The 19365-nt window shown below is 38.2% G+C and overlaps 1 protein-coding gene across 3 annotated transcripts; it reads right to left on the minus strand.

Annotated features, from left to right (window-relative positions):
- Window positions 1-447: 447 nt before the first annotated feature.
- PI4K2B (phosphatidylinositol 4-kinase type 2 beta) lies at window positions 448-17456 on the minus strand. Of its 3 annotated transcripts, none has more exons than XM_085223368.1 (10): window positions 17247-17456; window positions 14211-14368; window positions 9721-9921; window positions 9011-9142; window positions 7554-7707; window positions 6570-6637; window positions 6215-6314; window positions 5131-5264; window positions 4323-4382; window positions 448-2159 (listed from the first exon to the last, which is right to left on the minus strand). In XM_085223368.1, the coding sequence occupies exons 2-10, from the start codon at window positions 14343-14345 to the stop codon at window positions 1986-1988; spliced, it is 1158 nt and encodes a 385-aa protein (XP_085079494.1). In that variant the 5' UTR covers window positions 14346-14368; window positions 17247-17456; the 3' UTR covers window positions 448-1985. The 3 variants fall into 3 exon arrangements, with proteins under 3 accessions (XP_085079494.1, XP_085079492.1, XP_085079493.1); XM_085223366.1 differs by lacking the exon at window positions 17247-17456 and adding an exon at window positions 16814-17223; XM_085223367.1 differs by lacking the exons at window positions 448-2159; window positions 17247-17456 and adding exons at window positions 2166-3131; window positions 16814-17223.
- Between the last annotated feature and the right edge of the window lie 1909 nt (window positions 17457-19365).

Here is a 19365-nt window from a genome sequence, read left to right on the forward strand (position 1 = left end):
TGCCTGCCCACTCTTTCTGAGAAGAAATTTTTCCTAATATCCAACCTGAACCTTCCCAGATGCAACTTGAGGGCCATTTCCTATCACCATTATCTGGGAGAAGAGGCTGACCACAAACTCACCACAACTTTTCAGGGAGTTGTAGAGCAATAAGCTCTCTTCTGAGCCTCCTCTGGGATGCTCGCTATGAAAAAGCAGTGAGATGCTACAGCCAGGAAAGAGGAAATATTTCTCTTCAGCACAGAAGGTAAATCATGCTCAACAATGGACAAGGTTATTAAATCTTACTATGCAGTGCCATTCCAGTGACATCTTCTCAGTACTCGGTTTCAGAAAAGTTATACCATGTAAATGGTACAGAGAGTATGCTTAGTACCGAAGAGTTATACAGATGAAACAAGACAATTAAGAATTCTCTTTGTAGGACAAACAGTACTGGAGCCAAAATCCTGTGCATTTCAGACTTCAACATTTATTTTCTTCAGTAGGAGGTCTGGTACATAAATACCTTCTTTAAATTTTAATAAACTGTTTGGATAAAAACAAATAATGGAAAATTTATAAAGGTGGTCATTTCAGTCTTATTTTCTACTCCATCACACTGTATTTGTTCTATTTTTCAACATTTAAGGCTTAAGCACTTTAGTTAATCATGTGAATTGCTGACATGCTACAACAGTATTTACATCCAAAATTATATAAAATACAACATTTGAGTTCAGCAATATTGCTTAGAATTACAAAATACAGCAATATCTGAAATACTGAAAGTTTCTCTCATAAAAGCAGCAATTTTTCTCCCATTCCTGGTCTTCACTGTCTGAAAAGTTATGAAAATAAACATTTATCATATAACATAAGCTACAAATCTAGAAGCATGACTATCAAGTCTTAAGTCACATTACTTAAACATAAATGAAAATTGCCAAATGAACATGACATTGTTAAGGGTCCAATTATAAATCTCTGTGCTCTGTATATTACAGTAAGTTTTTTTTTTTTTTTCCAGTCAAAAAATAACAGTGTTTGGTTAGAAATTCAGGAGGCAGACTAGCTTTGTGATTAATAGTGCTTCTGTCAGTAATAGTGAAGAACCACTTTGGTGACTACAAATTAACACAGTTATAAAGGAAAAACCCAACCTGTACCATTGTGCAATTCTTTTGTTGTAATCTATCTACAAAGAAATACCACATTTATCCATACTTGTACTTCAATACAAAAGTTCTAAAAGCTACAGGTAAAGTTTCACCCTCCAAAGTGTACACTCAGTTCATTTTGTCACAGTAGAAACTGTGTGTACTTACTGGGGATGAATTTTGCTGTAATTCAACTAAAAGCTATTTAATTATTTTTGGTCCCAACATGCAATAACAACAACAAAAAAAATCTACTTCAAGCATAACTTTCCTCCCCCCTCCCCCTTCACATGTGTGTCAAGGATTTTATAATTATTATTATTTTTATTTTCTTAAGTGCATAACTTTTTTTTTCCAAGTAAATAGCCTATGAAAGTCTATTAACAGCTTAAAATATGAGGCAGAAATTTCAAGGAAAAGCATTTTCACAATCAAATAAAACATTCCACTTTTTTCTAAGAACATATAAAAAGAAATTGATAGATTATAGCTTTTCACATTCATATTAAACAAAAAGAATTTGTTGTATTCAAAAGTAGTTTCTCAGCATATGCAAACTATGCATCTTCCCTTTAGTATTATTCAGAATACATTAATTCAGCCTATAAAAATACAGTATGGACAAGTTCTTCTCATTCCCTGACATATGAATTCATGATTTTGACACAAAAATTGTAAACTTTTATTACATTCAAAATACATTTCTTAAGTCTTTAGAATTTAAGTTCTGAGGTGATGGCAGTTGGAGCTCTTGGTATACAGCAGAAGTACATTATTGCAGAGCCTTTACACAGAAGTAGCTTACCAAAGTTAGAGAAGCTTACTCTTCCCCACATATTTTTGTTGCTACCAGGAGGAAAAGAAAGGCTTCCTGCTATGAAAGGTCTGTGTGAATGTGTTACTCAGATGAACAATTCGGCCCTGACTTCCAGTGCTACTTCGTTCCACAATTACACGTGGCATCTTAACAAGCTGAATGGGGCTTTTTCCATCCTTTAATGCCTGAGTAAGGTTTAGTATCTAAAAGAGTAGAAAGCAGGTAAGGTGCAAGCATACAAGTCAAATTGTGGTTAACAGGATTGTAAATATACTATCACTCCATTTATTTAATAAGGCAGTCTTCTACAAAATTTGTTTAAGAATCTACTGCAAGTAGAAGTACCTCACACGATAACATTATGACATTCTACTGCTATTTGATTTGCCAAATCCAGTGCTAAGATTGAAATTCAGCCCTTAGATCTGCCAAGAATCTGTTGTTCTCCTTCCAAAACTTCAGTGCTCATTACCTACCCTGATAACTTACATTATGCTCAAAGTTTTCTTTACTGAAAACTAAAGCAAGTACTCAAATGCAGTTTAGCTAACATACTTGCATTAGCTGTAATCTCAACCCTCTTCCCCACTACTGCACATCTCCTTCCTTCCTTGTAGAATGAACAGCAGATCAGTGGGTTCCACACTTTCACGTTGCATGTTTTCCCAGCTGAAGAATCCTGCAGATTAAGACTGTTGCATGGTTTCCCTGCAAACTGGTTCTTACAGGAACTCCACTTGACATTTTCCAAGTTCAAAGGTCTGTGTTAACCATCTGCTATAGTCTCTATATTCTCAAGAACTGTTCACGTTGGGCTTGAAACTCTTTCTAGTATTTTTTCCTGTTTTACAAAAATATATTTCTAAATACTTTCAGTGCCTCAGATTTAAAGCCTCATAAATACCCTCACATGCAAGATACATCATTCTTGGTATTTCTTATCTTTATCAACTAGATTCTCCATTTTTAACAACATATCTACAGAGTGATGGGTTTTTCTGCTATCCTGCAAAAAAAATCTTCCGTAATCAATCTGGTTATCCCACTCTTTTATAATCTCCTTCAAACATACATCAAAAGCAACTCTAAAAATCAATGCTAAGAGAATCCCTTGCTCCTTGATTTCCAAGCATTGAGGAGTAACTCTGTTAAACTTCTTTTATCTACATCCAAGCCTGAAAAAAAATTACATTTGTTGTAATTACACAGTTCCAAGGGCAGAGACAAAAATAAAATCCTCTGCTGAAATCCAGCTCAAAGAAAAAGCAGGACAGGAGGGTCTGGACTCTGACTTTTTAGTGTCAAACTGAATTAGACATCGTTGTCTAGGTCTCTCTCAGCAATGCAGATTAGATTTTTCCTGTATCTTTTTTTGTTAAACAGTAGATTCCCTGTAGCTGACTGATTCAGCACAACTAAAAACAATTTTAAAAACTACTTAACTCTGTTAAGATAGATGAATATTTCAGAATATTTCCAGTGACTTCACAAACTTCTCCAAAGATCTATTTCAGAAATAGCTCTTAAAATTAAACTCTTAAACTCATAAAGAATAAGGTTCTCTGGCTTTTAGGCAGCAAACAATTAATGGTAACTGGAATGGTAAACAGAACTGCAGTTGTGCACAAAGCACTTCTTGTTACAGGGAAAAAAAAGCAACAGACAAAGCCACTCTAGGAATTGCCAATGTCTGGCTTTAAACTACCCATGCTGAATTTATGAATGCAGACAAGTCAGTTTCAATGCATTCAGAAGGGAGTCTTAGTCCCTCTAGCCCAATTCCCTTATGTTTTCACAAATCACTAGTTTATGCCCAGCTTACTTATGATGAACTAAATTTATTTTTACAGTTTTGTTTTCCAGTATATCAGACCAATTTTGAAGCAGCAAGGAGAGAGAAACCATTTCCTCTCTTGTTCTAGTACTATGAAATGACTTAAATTTATCACTAAAATCCTAATCTGAAAATGCCTGCATTACTCTGCTAATCATTGGTACTGACATCTGCTAGGATGAAGGAATTCTATTACCCGATTTCTTTATTGTGAGAAGTATTTCCAAGAAGTTAACCTTCTAAAATCAGTACAGCTTTATTTTGTATTTATTTTAATAACATAATTAGATTACCCACCAAATTTTCCATCCAAGTTCATGACTATTTTTTAATGTTTTGTTTAATATATCAAAGAATATGCAGGTATCATGTACATCTCCCTCTCAAAAAAAGCCTCCATTAAAATTCAATTTAGTTTTCCCAGATGAAAAGGCCTTCAAGAATCTTTCAGTTGAACAGGAGCTTTTTTTTCCCCGATACAAATACAAAAACCTGAGAAGTTGTGACAAATAATATTATAATGCAGTCTTACCTGCCCCCTCATAACAGACATTTGGTTTTCAAAAGTAGCCTTGTCAAATCCTTTATCAGTCTTTATGAAGAAAACATAAAACATTAAAGTTATTACAAGAAATGATCCCTTTGTTATCAACTGTGTATTTGGTATGCACACTTACCAAGTTCACAATATGCATGGTCATATCTATCAACATCATAATAAACCTAGGAAGCTTCCAGTAGTCACAGAACGATTCAAAGAAAATCTACTTTCTGCAAACAATTTAGCTACGTCAAAATAAACATCAAAATTCATCACATGGTAAAAGCAGAACGTATCAATAAGTAACAATTCAACCCATGGGTAGCCAGCCTTAACACCACCACAATGTTATACCACTGGACCCTCATTTTTTCTCTGCCAAAGAAATTCTTCCATCTCCAGATTTATTAAGTCCTTTTACAGAATTTGAAAATCCGGAGTCACTTCGAATGCAGCTGAGTCAAAGATGCAATTACTAGTGCCAAACTCATTGGGCTACTTCAGTTTAAGTGTATATACACTACAGAGGCATGTTAAATGGGGAATTTACAGAGATTTGTTTTATAAAAATTAACTAGACTTAACCAAGTACGTGAAACTTCACTATATATGAAGGTAATTAGGTTTTCAGATAAGCTGATTACTCTCAGTCACAACAGTGACATAGCTTCCTGTAATTATGTATATATAGTGACTTGGTAGAGAAGTGTACAAAATCAGAAACAAGAACTAGCATGTACTTGTAGTGGAACAGTTAGGTATATCAGAAATACCAAATTCCAAGAAGCATCCCTCTCACCTTAAATAGTTCATAAAGATCTTCACAAAGATCCTGTACAAAATTCATGTCAGAGATGCGAGGAAGAACCAAGTCTCTAGTCTCCTGAGAGAAGGGAACTTGTGCTTGAGAAAGCCACGCCCAATGAAAGGGATCTAACATAGGAAAAAACAAAAGACAAAAATTGAATTTTCAAGTGTTTACAAGTGTTGTAGTAGCATGCTCCTTCCTGGAGGTAATCAGTAACACGCGCTTCCACAGCACTGTGTTACCTCAATGTACCTCATCTGGCTGCAACTACAAGAACAGCTATATATTTTATTTTTTTTTTTAAACTCCATCAGTGACAACATATATTTTAAGAATTTAATACTTTGAGTATTTAGTTTGATCAATAAATACTGTAAACAAAAGCAGCTTATTCCTTCTGTAGTAACTTAATTTCCTTGGGAATAAAGTAACAGCTACAGAACTAGAACTGATTGCAGAAGAGATACGTGGGACAGTAGCAATCAAGTACCAAAATGTTTGGGACTGCACAGAGCTATAAGCAGGTAATTAAATAGCCTTTTATTAACTAGCCCACACTTAACTGTAACAATTACCCAATTGGCTAACAGTTCACAGACATCATTAAGCCTTTTCAGGCACTTCCCTCTAAACTGTGAGTAGTCAGAAAGATTTTCAGAAGCAATTTAGATTTATTAGGAATGTAAATTTTTTCATCCTCTTGGGCATAATATTAAATTCTACAAAATAAGCTAAGGTTTAAAACAAGGAAAAATAATATGTAGGCTGTCTAGTTATTCACAACAGTACCCTAAGAATAGTTGTGAAATAGTTTGGATATCCTTGCACTCAAGTCACTTTTAACAACACTAATTAGAAAAAATGCAAGAATCATTCTTTGTGAATATCTATGTATTAATACTGTTCTAAGTTAAAAAAAAAAAAGGTGAAGGACTATATCACACATGCCACTGCAAAAAGAAAAGAATTTGGTGCTAGCTTGATGGTTTTACATTTTATCATCCCCCAAAACTGCAAATACTTATTTAGAAATCCCTTGTCCAGAAGTAAGACGATTGAATAATACAGTACATACACGCCCTCCACTCATCAGGATGCTTAAAGGGAAATGCTAAGCCATTGTCAATTGCAGCAATTTTAATAGTAGATTCTTCAGTTACAGTCCATTGAGTATCCTATGGAAGGAATATTTCAAAGTTTAGCGACACCTGTGTGCTTACAAAAAATATAACATACATTAGAATACTAAATATGGGTTTTAGTTTCACTAAAGTAAATTTAAATTTCATGAAGGACTATCAAAGAAACTGCAGCTCACAGAATTCTTAAAGCTACCACCATAACAAAGGAGCTCTTCCAAAAATACAAAATAAACAGAGCACAGAAAGGGCTGTAGAAACCAGAACATTTTCTGAATATTATTTTCTTACCTTATCTGACAGATTAAGTCCATCATCTTGCTTTTCATACCTGACTAACCAGTTATCATTACCTCTGTCTTTAAGTAAAGAAAAAAAATGCACGTCACAAGATATCATAGGAAGAAAGTATCACTCAAAATTATAGAGAAAGTAATACTGTAAGTCGAGAATTTACCAAAGATATCAGACAAAACTATCCAGTTTTTTTTCCACCCAATCAAAGCACCTTTTGTGAAATCTTTTAGTGTTTCCAATAAATCAGTTAGCTTAATTTTACTAAACATATTTAAGCCATATATACTACTGCTTTACTGACTGAATATACAGGGAAAAAAAAAAAATAAGAAAGAAGTATCTTCAGGCACCGGCATTCCTATAGAATGTAGTAAAGATGCTCACTTCAGATGAAGCAGCAAATGAACCATTTAGATAAAACTGCCTTTGCATTCTACAGAAAACAAATCACCTACAAAAAGTCAAAGCAAAAATCTCAATCTCCAAGTGAAAGAAAGAGGAACACAGGAGAACAGACAGTTCACAGATTACTGTTCAGTGCCTGGTCACCATCAATACAAAGTATTTTGCACCAGTGTGAAACTGCGCTGTTATTGGTCTCCAGCTCAGCATAAAAGGAATGGAGTTGTAGTTGCTTTTATGCTTCCTGTAACCTCACCATCCTTTCTCCTAATTTTGCAAAAGAGACAACTAATAGCCTATTAACACAGCTAAAGAATAAGTATTTTATTTTAAATTCAAGTCATTTAAAAATATCAAGTAACTGCCATTCAAAATTGCTCGGATTTTGTAATTCTTTAATATTTAATGTTTGAATCTAGAGATATACATTCTTTAAAACCTTTAAAATGCAACATTCTGGCCTTCATTTGTGAGTAAAACACTTGAAATGCATTAAGGCTTTCACTAGCAACTTTCAGTCAGTTATTTACAAATTTTCCCTCAAGTTAACTGATATTTCAGGATGTTACGCGTTACCTGTATTTCTGATGACATAATCTAAGATAACCAATCTTTCAAACTGTGACTGAAATTCTTTCCTTGTGTTCTCAGGTAAAGGATCAGTTTCAAACTTCCTGAGCCAGTAGTCAGCTTCCTTATATCCTTCAACAAACAGCTGGAAGGAGCCAACCTGAAACATTAAGAAACCATATGACAAATACATCCATACATGTCCTTAGCTAACATCCTTTCAAAGGTCAGAACACTGAAAGCAATACAGTGAACCACCCAGAAAAAAAAGAAAATATAAAACCAAGAATAAGTAGTTTCTCTTTCCCTAGTGGTTTCTCTAAATTCTAAGAAAATTCTAAGAAGTCTATACATCACTTGGGTTTTTGGTTTTGGTCTGATTTTCAGTGTGTTGAAGCATTCATTGAATTTACCAGGAACTAAAAGTAGGCAAACAGACAAGCACAAACAAACCTTCAGTGTTATGAGCAATATCTGATATGAAGAAATAGCATCTATTTTCATTGGAAATGCTTGCTTCATCAGTTCATAGAAAACTCACCAAAAATTACAGCAGGAAAAAAAGTCTTCCCTCCTGAAAAGCTTGTATGTTTCACTGGTGAGACCAGCAGCTCTGGTCATTTTTTCAAGACACTTTTTGCATGAAAATGACTGAAATACATTTCCCAAAAGACTCCACGGAAGGAAAGCACAGATGAAACAGGCTCCGTATGTGTGGACAACAGAAAAGTTACTCAAGATTAAAATTCAAAAGAGATTATATTTGAGAATTAAAATGTGTACAGATGCACACATGTTTATTATGTATACTTAAAAGTTCATCTGTATCTCAACATGTAATATGTGATACAAGCTTGCATAACATATGTTGTATCAAACTAAATTGCTAGAATTGAGAAGTAGATTACTAAAGTTGTGCTTTAGAAGTGTAAGACTACAACTGGTGAGATTCTGCAGTTCAACAAGAAAGATGTGAGGTTGTAGTCACATATTGCACACAAGAAGGTAGGCTGAGCATGACAATAAGATACCTACAAAAAGAAAACAAAGAAATAGAAGGGAGAAAGATTTAGAAAATCTGAAAGAACTAGAAAAACAGCAAGGGAGAAGCAATCGTAAAACAAACAAACAAAAAACCCAGCAAGCAATAAAGGAAATACAACTAGTTCAAAAAAGGAGAGAAACAGAAAGAAGTACACAATTTTTATGTGATTTTCTTCAAGGAGAAAGCTAAGCCGCAAACTGAAAAAGCAGCTAGATTATAAGTGTAGTTTAGGAGAAAGAAAGATGCAACAGAATGGTCAGGTTTTGCTTAAGAACAATTATATTTAATCAACCTTCCATCATTCAGAGATTGCTTGTAAATAAACAAGGTGTTTATTCTGCTAGAGTCATCTATAACATTTTTATTATTAAAGTTTTTGTGCCAGAGTAAGGAAATGCATTGATCTCTTCAATCTTACCTTAGGAGGTAGTCCAATTCGATTAAATTTTTTAGCAACTTTTGGCACTTTCTCTAAAGCATATTTTTTTCCTCTCGACTTTGCACGATCTATTGCACTGTAATTAAAGGTCTCGCTGACAAGCCAGACAACCTTCAAGTAAGAAAATGTCATCATTAAAAACGTTAAAAGCATAACTCCATTCTGCATCATTTTATTTATCTATTTACATTAAGTTTTATGCTCAGTTGCCAAGAAAGCAAAAGTGAAGCATCAGGCAACTCCAGTAGGGAGGAAAAATAAATAAATAAATAAAATCAAGAAAGCATGAATATTTGCTATCTCACGTATCTCAGAGAGAAATGTGATGAAATATTTGCAAAGTAGAATCTTTATATGCTGCTATATAAAATATATCAGAATTTACAATTCTTATGCTCCTTGCTAAATTAGATGCAGAAAAACAGCAGAAAATACTGAACACTGAAGTGGTTAAGTTTTATTTATTTTAAATGGAGAACACACCAAAGATTTAATTCAGCTCTCAAACTCATCCTTTAAAACAAAGAACCACAGAGACACTGTTTCTACACTACACCACTGGGCACTAGGACTTGATATGGTTTGCAAATGATTTAGAGCTAAAGCAAGCACAACTACAGCCCAGATCCTGATACATCAGTAATTGTGTACTTTCTGCATTTGATAATTCATGAGTTTTTAACTTTTACCTTAGTTTTGGGTACAACTCCTAGCCCCAGCTTGTCATCTACTAGATAGGCACCAGCTTCAGAGAGATAGCCCTGATTCGGAACAAGGCAGCCTCTGCCAAAGCAGCAAGGACAACATATCTTGTGAAAATATTTGGTCCATTTGGGATTTAGATGTCCATAAGGCTCTTCAGATTTTGGTTTGAACACTCCAATTGTTTTCTAGGATAAATAATATACAATTAAACCATGGATACTTTCAATAACTAATACTCAAAATAATTTTAAATCCTAATACGTTACACAATTTCCCTTTCTATAAAATATAATAAATCTAGACCTAACAAAATAGTATTTGAAATGAATGCATTATATAATGCTTTTCTAGAAGTAGCACAAATTCAAAATAACCTCTCTTCATAACAAAAACATCAAAACCAGCATACACTTCTACAAAATGGAAGACGATTATTTTAGAACACAAGTAGTTTTAAAAGTAACTTTAAGAACTTTCAGCCTACCAGTTAACTTACTGACTAAACATTCCAGACAGAGAAAATGGTTCCAGGAAAGCAAAAAATATACAGAATGCTGATAATCAAGTGTTACATTTTATCTTTTGTATCTATTTTATTACTTTCAGTAAGAAAACATGAAAACTTGCACTTGGCAGTTCCAATGAATGGCACCACTATCACTGTAGATTCCTTGACACGAAGCTGACAGCAGCAGTTTATGCTACCTGACACACATAAATAATTGTATCAAAGCTTAAAATTACTGAGACTACTATTCCATTTTTGGACATTATGCTTCAAGAAATCTGTGCAATAACTAGAGAAAATGAGAATATGCAAAAAAGTAAATATTTGTCCATAATTCACAGATCCCAGATGGTATGACCATGGATTGTTCAGCCTAAAGAAGAAAAAATAGGGCACAAAATCAACTAAATAAGTTGCTATAAAGAAACAAGGAACAACAGATTTAGTGTTAACCAACCAAAAAATGACAGGCTTAAATCCCAGCAGGTAAGAAGCGAGAAGAAAAACTCTTAAACCTTAAGAGTAGGCTTAAGACCAGAACAAATTTCTGGGCTGCGCAGTTTCCAAAACAGGATGCTGCTAAGAACAGGTTAGTCACAGGAGCATGACAAATCCTTTAAGACAATCCTGCTTTACAACATAGGGATTAAAGAGATAATTTCTTAAGGTGCCTCCTACAACAGGATTCTATTATTTGTTAACCTCAAACTGCACAATTGTCGTTACACTGAATTGTATACCCTTCCCATTGTCTGTGATAAAATTTAGCCTAATGTACAAGGTCCCTGTAGTGACTCTTGTAAAGCTCAAGAAAAATACTGTAGAAATGCAGTATTTTTATTCCTTTTCTCATGACCACACTAAGTAAATCAAATTCTTATGTAATATATAATGAATGCAACCATTTAAGAATATTTTCTCATACTAGTTCTTTCCTGAATCTTTATTGGGAAAAAAAAAAAAAAAAAAAGGTAATCTCTCAATAAGCCAAGAATTGCTTGTAGTTGCACTCTAATTCTTATAGCTGATTTGCACTTCAACCTAAGAATAGTTTGCTGGTAGTTTGTTACCAGCATCCCAGGAACTGCTAATTCAGCTAGATTATGGAGATGAACTAACTAGTTGATCTAGGTTCGATAGAATTTTTAGCTGCTTTCAGTCTTGTTTTGGATAAGACTAACTATAGTGAACTTACTCAGTTAAATTTGGAAATACAATACACAACACATTAGGTTTTAGTAACAACACCTCTCTTATCTATCCACTTTGATTCACTCCCACCAACTACCAGAAGAAAAAAGTTAAAACATTACTATTTGCATTCATTCTACAAGTTTACTATCAACAGGAATAGGATGTGAAGTGGCAAAAATTCTCTTATGTTTTCAGCATGCTGTTATCTCCAGTTCTAATGGTGTGCAAGTTCTGCACTGCGTTTATGATTCTATTTAGACCTACACAAGAGGTCCTTATTCCTACAACAAACATTCTCTGTAACATGAACGTTTGGAATTCAAAACTATGTTCTCTGCACAGAACACATTAGGAACTGGCCTCCCAAAGCAACAAAAGAAAAAAAACCCTTTGGAAACAGAATTTGCTTGGCATGCTACTTTAGCCAACATCACAGTACTAGAATTCTTAAAAAGTTATTGTTACTCCTGTTGAATCACATGCATCTACTTCTTCAAAACAGAGTTACGAGCTTTTCATTTCCCAGAAATGTAATGATGTATTATGTTTATATGCCAAGCCATTAATTATCCCTTCTGAGTCACATTTTAGGTAGTACTTCCCACAAACCGAACATTTTTGAAAGGAACTTAGCTCATTCCATTGCTTGCCTGAACCTTTCTGTGCTATAGTATCAAGTCAAGATACAATTTTCAAGTTTTCCCTAAAGTTCAAACCTTGATAAACTTTGTAGAGCCACTGATGTTGAGTAGAACCAGACGGCTCAGTAGACAACCAAGAAGGCCAGTCAAAATTCATTTCTAGACTGACTTCAATGACATCACCAATTAGCCAGTAGCAAAAACACCTTGCAGAAGACTGCATTTGAAGCAGATAGACTCTTCCTTGATTACACAGTGTGTAGGTAAATGAAGAAATATTCATCACTTCATCTAGAACGCTGAAGTACTGAACTGCTTTGTATCAGTAAACAGCTACACCAATAAATCACAAAGGTTGTATTTCTGGGAGAATCAAATCAACGATTAACACAGCCTAACGGTAACAAGTCACTTTAGCTAGAAGCTGGTATTAGCGTGAGTAAATATTCCAGAAGCTGACCAGTTAGAATGCTGAGTATGTCAATTAATAAGGTCCTTCCCAACACAGGGAGGAGAAAGCAAGTCACAAAGCTGCTCTTAATTTTTCTTATTCCATATAAGGAAAGAAATGACTCTTACTTCTTCAGAATCTCTTTAAAAACTGTATTCAGTTTGAATACGTATATGTAAGTATACAAGCTGAAAGCCTGCACAAAACTACTGAAGTAGGGAAGTGACTTGAAAGCAAAAAATTACCGACGAAACTCAAAATGGGTCTCTCTGTAAATAGCATTATACGTATGAGCAAGAATCCCACAAACTGCTTAGAGAAAGAAACAATTTTTTTTTCTTCCAGTTTCAAAAAGACATCCCCCTCTCCCTTCCTTCCCCATCTACTTTGGCTCTCCTACCACAGGATGAAGGAGCTCACTACTAGCAAACGTTTGTTCCTGGAACGCAGGAGCATGAACCGTATATGCAGTCCTGAGATTTTGTATGGTAATTCTGCCACCTTACATCTTCAAAATAAGTTCAGAATGAGACCACAACATAATTCAAGACAAGCAATTATTGTGAAAAATCACTCATTCAAAAGCATAAACACTATCACCAGAAAATTGCCATTAAAACTAACTGGATATCTATGAAAAGTGGCAAGACAGGAATATACTCCGTAACAACCAGTAATACAAATAGAGGTTAAACAAAAAGAAAATTAAATCCCAAACAAGGAGGAAATGACTTTTCTGAGGATGCAAGAAAAAGCAATCTCAGATGTTATGAAAACCTAGGCACTTAGGTGTTACAGTTTCCAAGTCCAACTCAAATGGCATCTTCAGAACTAACAAACACCTGCATCTACCTAAAATTAAAGACTGCTGACTGAGCTTAAAATAAAATTGCATATAACAAATCAAAAGGTACAGGGAATGATCTTCTTGATACTTGCTAAAAATGCTCTGGACTCTGCTTTTTGGAACAGGTCCATAAGCAAAGTATTTCTGATTTAAAGAAAATAACAAGGAACTATGCCTAAAGTCTCCTTTAATAAAAATGCTAACCCAGCACTACTTTTCAAGCAAGTTATAACTAAGTTCTCTCTCTCACAACAGACTTAAGACAACTCTGATGATCACCTACTATAGTTGCCCTTCTCTTCTGTTAGTGCTAAATGGCACCTTTAAAAGGAAGACAACCAAAACTACCATGTTAAGAATCAGTAGCTGACTACAAGCAAAAAGTTTGGTTGGTTGTATCACTCTCGTCTGTCCACAGTAGACCAAACCATCATAGATAAAACACAAAGGAAAGAAAAAATAAATAAAACTGCTCGCTAAAGAACACTAAACAGTACTAAACCAGAAGCTGAGTTCTTTCAAGGAAATCAGTTAAAAGATACAAAAACCAAAATGGTAGATTCTGCACAAAAGATTCCCTGAGCTATTCTCAAACAGACTCTTTTATTTCCTCCATATTTATCTGATGCAGAATATCCAAAACATACTAAAACTGCAATAGAGAAACAACAATTAGTTGGACTTCACTTATGCTGCAGGACAGTAGAAATCTAAATACTTACTTGTGTTGCTTAGATTTTGGCATGCTTTAAAGGTTTTTTTAAACAGAATTAGAAATTCTCATTTTAAACCAGATATTGTTAGAGATTCTGCATTTGAAACATTTTGCTCACCCCCTTACTGTCCTTCACAAAGTAACTCCCACTGGATCCTTGAGAGATTCTTTCCGGCAAGACTCCACACTCTATAGCTTGTTCTGCTCTCATAATAATTTCTGCAAATTCTGGATCATCTAAAAATGTGTTCATATCAATAGTGTGTCCCAGATGTCCTGAAAAATAAGAAAATAAGCAAACAATCAACGATTTGTAGCAAGAATGAATAAAAGCATAAGTAAATACAAGGAAAAGCGAATAGTTCTCCCTGACAATGCCTACTTACCAGCAAGCAGGAGAATCTGCTCTGTCAAATCAGTGCAACTTTGTACACTGATATACCCACACCTACTAAAATGTATTTAAAGTAAAACATCCAAACTTACAACTACTTTGGGACTAGCAATGCAAAATGTTTATATCTTACAATGATTATTTTAATATTTACGTCACAAAGCCTAGAGGAGAAAAAAGAACTAAAAAAATGCACATGTACATTGAACATCCACATATACCCTTCTATTAAGGTTCTTGCTCCTCTGAGTAGAGAAAGCTAACTGAAAGCAAACTGTCCATCACCCACTGAGTACCAGAATGGTACCACATTATCCTGCTAACAGCTCAGCTAGCACATTCATAACCCGTTCCTAAGACACAGTCATGCTGCTCACAACTCAGTCTGACAAGTACAGCTGAGAAGCAGCATCAACACCGCAACCAAGTACGGCATGCCATCAGCATTCAACACTAAAGCACTGTAAGCCTCCTGTAGAACTTCTCTGCACACTGACCAAGGGATCAGTTCTATGTAGATAATAAACAATAATGGAAAAAAAAAGCAGCTAAACAGTTGGCAGGAATTAATACTTCTATTACTCTTCAAAACTTTAAATTATTTCTTGGCGTAAATTCTTAAACTGGTGAGTTCTGGCTTTCTCAGAGGTCAGCTTTTAACTTCTGTGTATTCACTTCAGGACTGAAATCCATTACAATTCTTACTGCCTTTAGGAATATAATCTTCTATCACGTCTCCCTAACATGAATGTAATTGAGTACATTTATCTTGCAGTTATATTTAAAAATACATTATGCTGTATGCTCAAGAGAATTTTTTTCTTTTTAAACGTAGGGTTTATTCATTGTTGCTACTGAGCAACCAGAAAGCTTTCTGTTACTGCAGTGATGTGGATGTACAAGAACACACAGGATGCAAACAAGGACAGAAGCAGTTGTAAGAAGTTTCCTTCCAGTTTCTCAACAGCTTCCACATGAAAAAAAAAAGCCACTTGTAACTAGCATCTGTTGAACACTGCAGGGTTTTCTTCTGTGAAAACATAACACAGCTTACTTTCAGTACGATCTCTGAATGTACAATTGCAACTGTTCAAGGTTTTTCTTGCAGCTGCTCTAAGAACTATTCTTCTCAGAAGTTCCCATTCAGGAGATCAGGGCTCCACCACACAGTCAGCATTTTCCAAATGAAGTTGCACAAGGTCTGAGTACAGCAGCTTCACAGCCTTAAACAGTGAGACCGTCCCTCCAAGGACATGAGCACTGTCATCCAAGCACACACCTCTCTCTACTTATTCTTCCATCAAGTTAACAATCACATTGGCTAAACCAGTGTATTTTGTGTGCATGGGTAGCACTCTAACTCCTTTCATCTAAGACCTTCCCTGTTTTAATGCTAGCATTAGTAGGGGGAGCCTTAAGGAATTCTGAAGTTTTCTTATATAATCTCAGAGGAGATGTCAAAGAGATCTCTGCATTCACCTCTTACTGCCCCGCAGGACGAGACTCAGGGCTCCAGTCTCCCCTCAGGAACATAAAGGATGATGCTTTGCTAAAAGCACCATCTCAATACATTCAATCTCCATGGGAATAAAGCAGAAGAACCCTAACATCCTATCGGCACCCTCACATCACACACCTGGTTTACTGGTTAAGAAACAAGATTGCATTTGTTTCTCACAGTTAAACTCCCTACGACTACTTAAGAAGAGCTACTTGCATAGCCTGTTTTGTTCAAATTGGTGGGTTTTTGGTTTGTTTGTAAAATCAACTATTCCTGCAAAATGAACTTTTTTCAAGCTTAAAGAAAAAAAAAAGCCTTTTTATTAAAAGGCTCTTTTAAAGCCCATCACGGAGAAAAAGTATAATTACAACAGCACACACTGATCGGTGACACGAATCTGTGGATTTCCATCAGCAAACCCTACTCTGCTTTCAAAGTAGCACGAAAGAAAGCCCTAAAGTCTGAAGCAGCAGCAGCAGCCGCAGACAGAACTTTTATCGTGTAAAGCAACGAACTCAAACGAAGTCGCAGCAGTAACCGAACGGCAAGGACAAGGCTCAGCAGCAGCGAGCAGACTCACGAAGACGCGCAAGAGCTCGGGCAGCCCCGCACGTCCCGCGCCGCCCAGCACCGTCTGCTGGCGCTCCCCGCGGGACGGGCGGCCGGCAGAAGCAGCGGGCATTGCGAGCCGCGCGCACCTCGGCCCGGCAGGTACGGCCCACCCATCGCGCGCGGCCGGGCCGCGGCCGTCCGTCCGCCGTCCATCCATCCCGGCACACCCCGGGCGCCCCGCGCCGCTTCACCCGCGCCACCCCAGCGGCCGTACCTGCGCCGACGCGGGGCTCCTTATCCCGGGCGGCGCCCGCTCGGCGCCCGCGGCCCGACGCCGGTAGGAGAGGCTCTTCCTCTCCATCCCCCTCGGGCCCCGAGTCCTCCTCACCCTCCTCTTCCTCCTCCAGCCCCGGCTCCCCGCACAGCCTCACGGCCCCGCCGGGGGCGGCTCTCCCCGCGGGCGGCCCCGCCCGAAGCGCCGGCTCCGACAGGAGCAGCAGCTGCTCGTCGGGCTCCTCGGAACCCGACTCCATAGGCGGCCGCTGCCGGGAGCCGAGCGCGGGGCGAGGAGGCGCCGCCGGGCGAACGCGGACTCAGGCGCCCACACCGCAGCCCATGGCGCCCTCGGTGCCGGCGCTACGGCGGCGGGCCCGACACAGCTCCGCGCATGCGCCGGGTGCGGCGGCCCGCCCTGCGCTGCTACCTGCCTTAAAGGAGCCGCGTTCCGGGCGCCGCGCTGCCATCCTGTCCGTTCGTACAGCGCGGCTCCCGCCCTGCATCCTCCGGCGGGGAAGGAGGCTGTCGGCGAGAGCGCCGCGGCAGCGTCAGTGCTGCGGGGCAGCGTGCGTGCAGCGTGACTGCTCCCTGCTTCTCCAGGGAGCGGCCAGACATCGATGCTCGCAGTACTCTCGTTGCTGGGATTCAACAAAACGTCCCCGTAACACCGCAACACAGTTACTAAGTCTGAGGCTGGTTTGTCTCCTGGCCACGTTCCGGCTTCCCTCCCACCCTGCACTGTATGAAATGTTGTTCTACGCAGCACACTGTCATTTCCAAAAGCAAGCAAGCAGAAAAACAGCAAACAAAAACAGTACGAATCTACTCCCGCTGCTTCCATGTTCTCACAGCCATCCTTGTGTTAACAGAAATAAGGGAAACACAACCAAACCCCAACACAGTGCATCACACCGTGACTAGGATGCATCCTCCCACATTTCTCTCTCTGGGGACAGGTTTTGTTGGCACAGAGCTTAGAGGCGTTGGTGAAATACAGGAGAAAGATATGGAGCACGTGTACAGAACTGAGGTTCTGGATCGTGCTGGGAGGGGGTCAGTTCTCAGCTCACACAGTAATTTCATGTCTTTATTATTCATTATTCTCATAATTATTTGCACCACAATGATTCATTATGTACGTCGCCTGCATCATGGAAAGAAAATGACTTTGCTTGGTTTCTAACAAAATAAAACCTTGCAGCAGTATGTTTGCTTTGTCTCAGGTTACCTCTGAGCAGTGGACTTTGGAACCCAATGCCATTTACTTATGTAACTATTGATATCTGCCACATCTGATAAAATCCACTCACAGTGCATTTCTGTTTCCATTTCTTTTAATAAAAAGTGAACAAACAATGGTGATCCCAAATGAATGGGCTTTTACGCCTAGCCAACAGGTACAGAAAGGCTATAGCAGAGGATGTAATTTTCACTGCAGACAATGACACCAATTAGCTGCTGTCTGAAGCAAGCACACGGGTCAGAATTCAAGGGGAGAAGGTTCACGTTTTGCCCAGCAGATCACTGAGTGCCTTTCCCTTTAGCTGCACTAGCTGGGAGTGAGCTGAAAACACTGCTAAGCAGTTTGTCCCTAGGCTTTTCAAGGATTCGAACATTAATTCTTCTGAAAAAGTAAAACAAGAAACCCATGAGCTATTTGTTCTGCCTCAGGGAACGATTCACATGAGCTGTGGTGTGTGATCACCATCAGTTCTTACTTCTGGTGTTCTGCAGTAAGAATTCCGTAGCTTGCTCCTGGTTTGATCCCCAGAAGCCTTCACATTGCTTCAGTCTTTAAGCAGTTCAGCCTCTAATTAAACAAAATGCACATCGCAGAACTGTTACTAGCAAATGATTAATTTTAATTCCAAGTAGCCAATACTCTCCGTTAGCTACCTGCTCTGAAGTTACTAAAGTATGCAAGTATGTCTGATTATAGACTCATAGAATGGCCTGGGTTGAAAAGGACCACAACGATCATCTAGTTTCAACCTCCCTGCTATGTGCAGGGTCACCAACCACCAGACCAGGCTGCCCAGAGCCACATCCAGCCTGGCCTTGCATGCCTTCAGGGATGGGGAATCCACAACCTCCTTAGGCAACCTGTTCCAATGTGTCACCGCTCTCTGTGTGAAAAACTTCCTCCTAATATCTAACCTAAACCTCCCCTGCCCCAGTTTAAAATCATTCCCCCTTGTCCTATCACTTCCACCCTTGTAAACTGCCGTTCCCTCTCCTGTTTATATGCTCTCTCCAAGTATTTGGAAGGCCATAGTGAGGTCTCCCCGAAGCTTTCTCCAAGCTAAACAAGCCCAGTTCCCTCAACCTTTCAACCTTTTGATCCATTTCCCACCTTAGTCTCTCACTCTCACCCATACTGTGCCCTCTCCGCTCGCACTACCCCCAAACACGGGACGCACGGCAGAGAATCGAACCCGCCCAGCAGAGCGCGCTTTCAGCTCTCCCTGAGCGCCCTCTCGTGATGCGCCGAAGTAAGGAGCCGAGCGATTCTGCCTTTCCCAGCGGCAGCGATAGGATGCCCAAACGCAG

This window comes from Meleagris gallopavo, chromosome 4 (genome assembly GCF_905368555.1).
Source record: "Meleagris gallopavo chromosome 4, MGAL_WU_HG_1.1, whole genome shotgun sequence".
NCBI classification, from domain to species: domain Eukaryota; kingdom Metazoa; phylum Chordata; class Aves; order Galliformes; family Phasianidae; genus Meleagris; species Meleagris gallopavo.

Coding starts and splice junctions, on each gene's coding strand:
- PI4K2B (XM_085223366.1), bottom strand. CDS start 17,072: ATGGAGTCGGGTTCCGAGGAGCCCGACGAGCAGCTGCTGCTCCTGTCG. Junction 5,265..6,214: donor TCCTGATGAGTGGAGGGCGT/GTATGTACTGTA, acceptor TTCCTATGTTAG/ATCCCTTTCATTGGGCGTGG. Junction 4,383..5,130: donor ATCTTTATGAACTATTTAAG/GTGAGAGGGATG, acceptor TTCTTCATAAAG/ACTGATAAAGGATTTGACAA.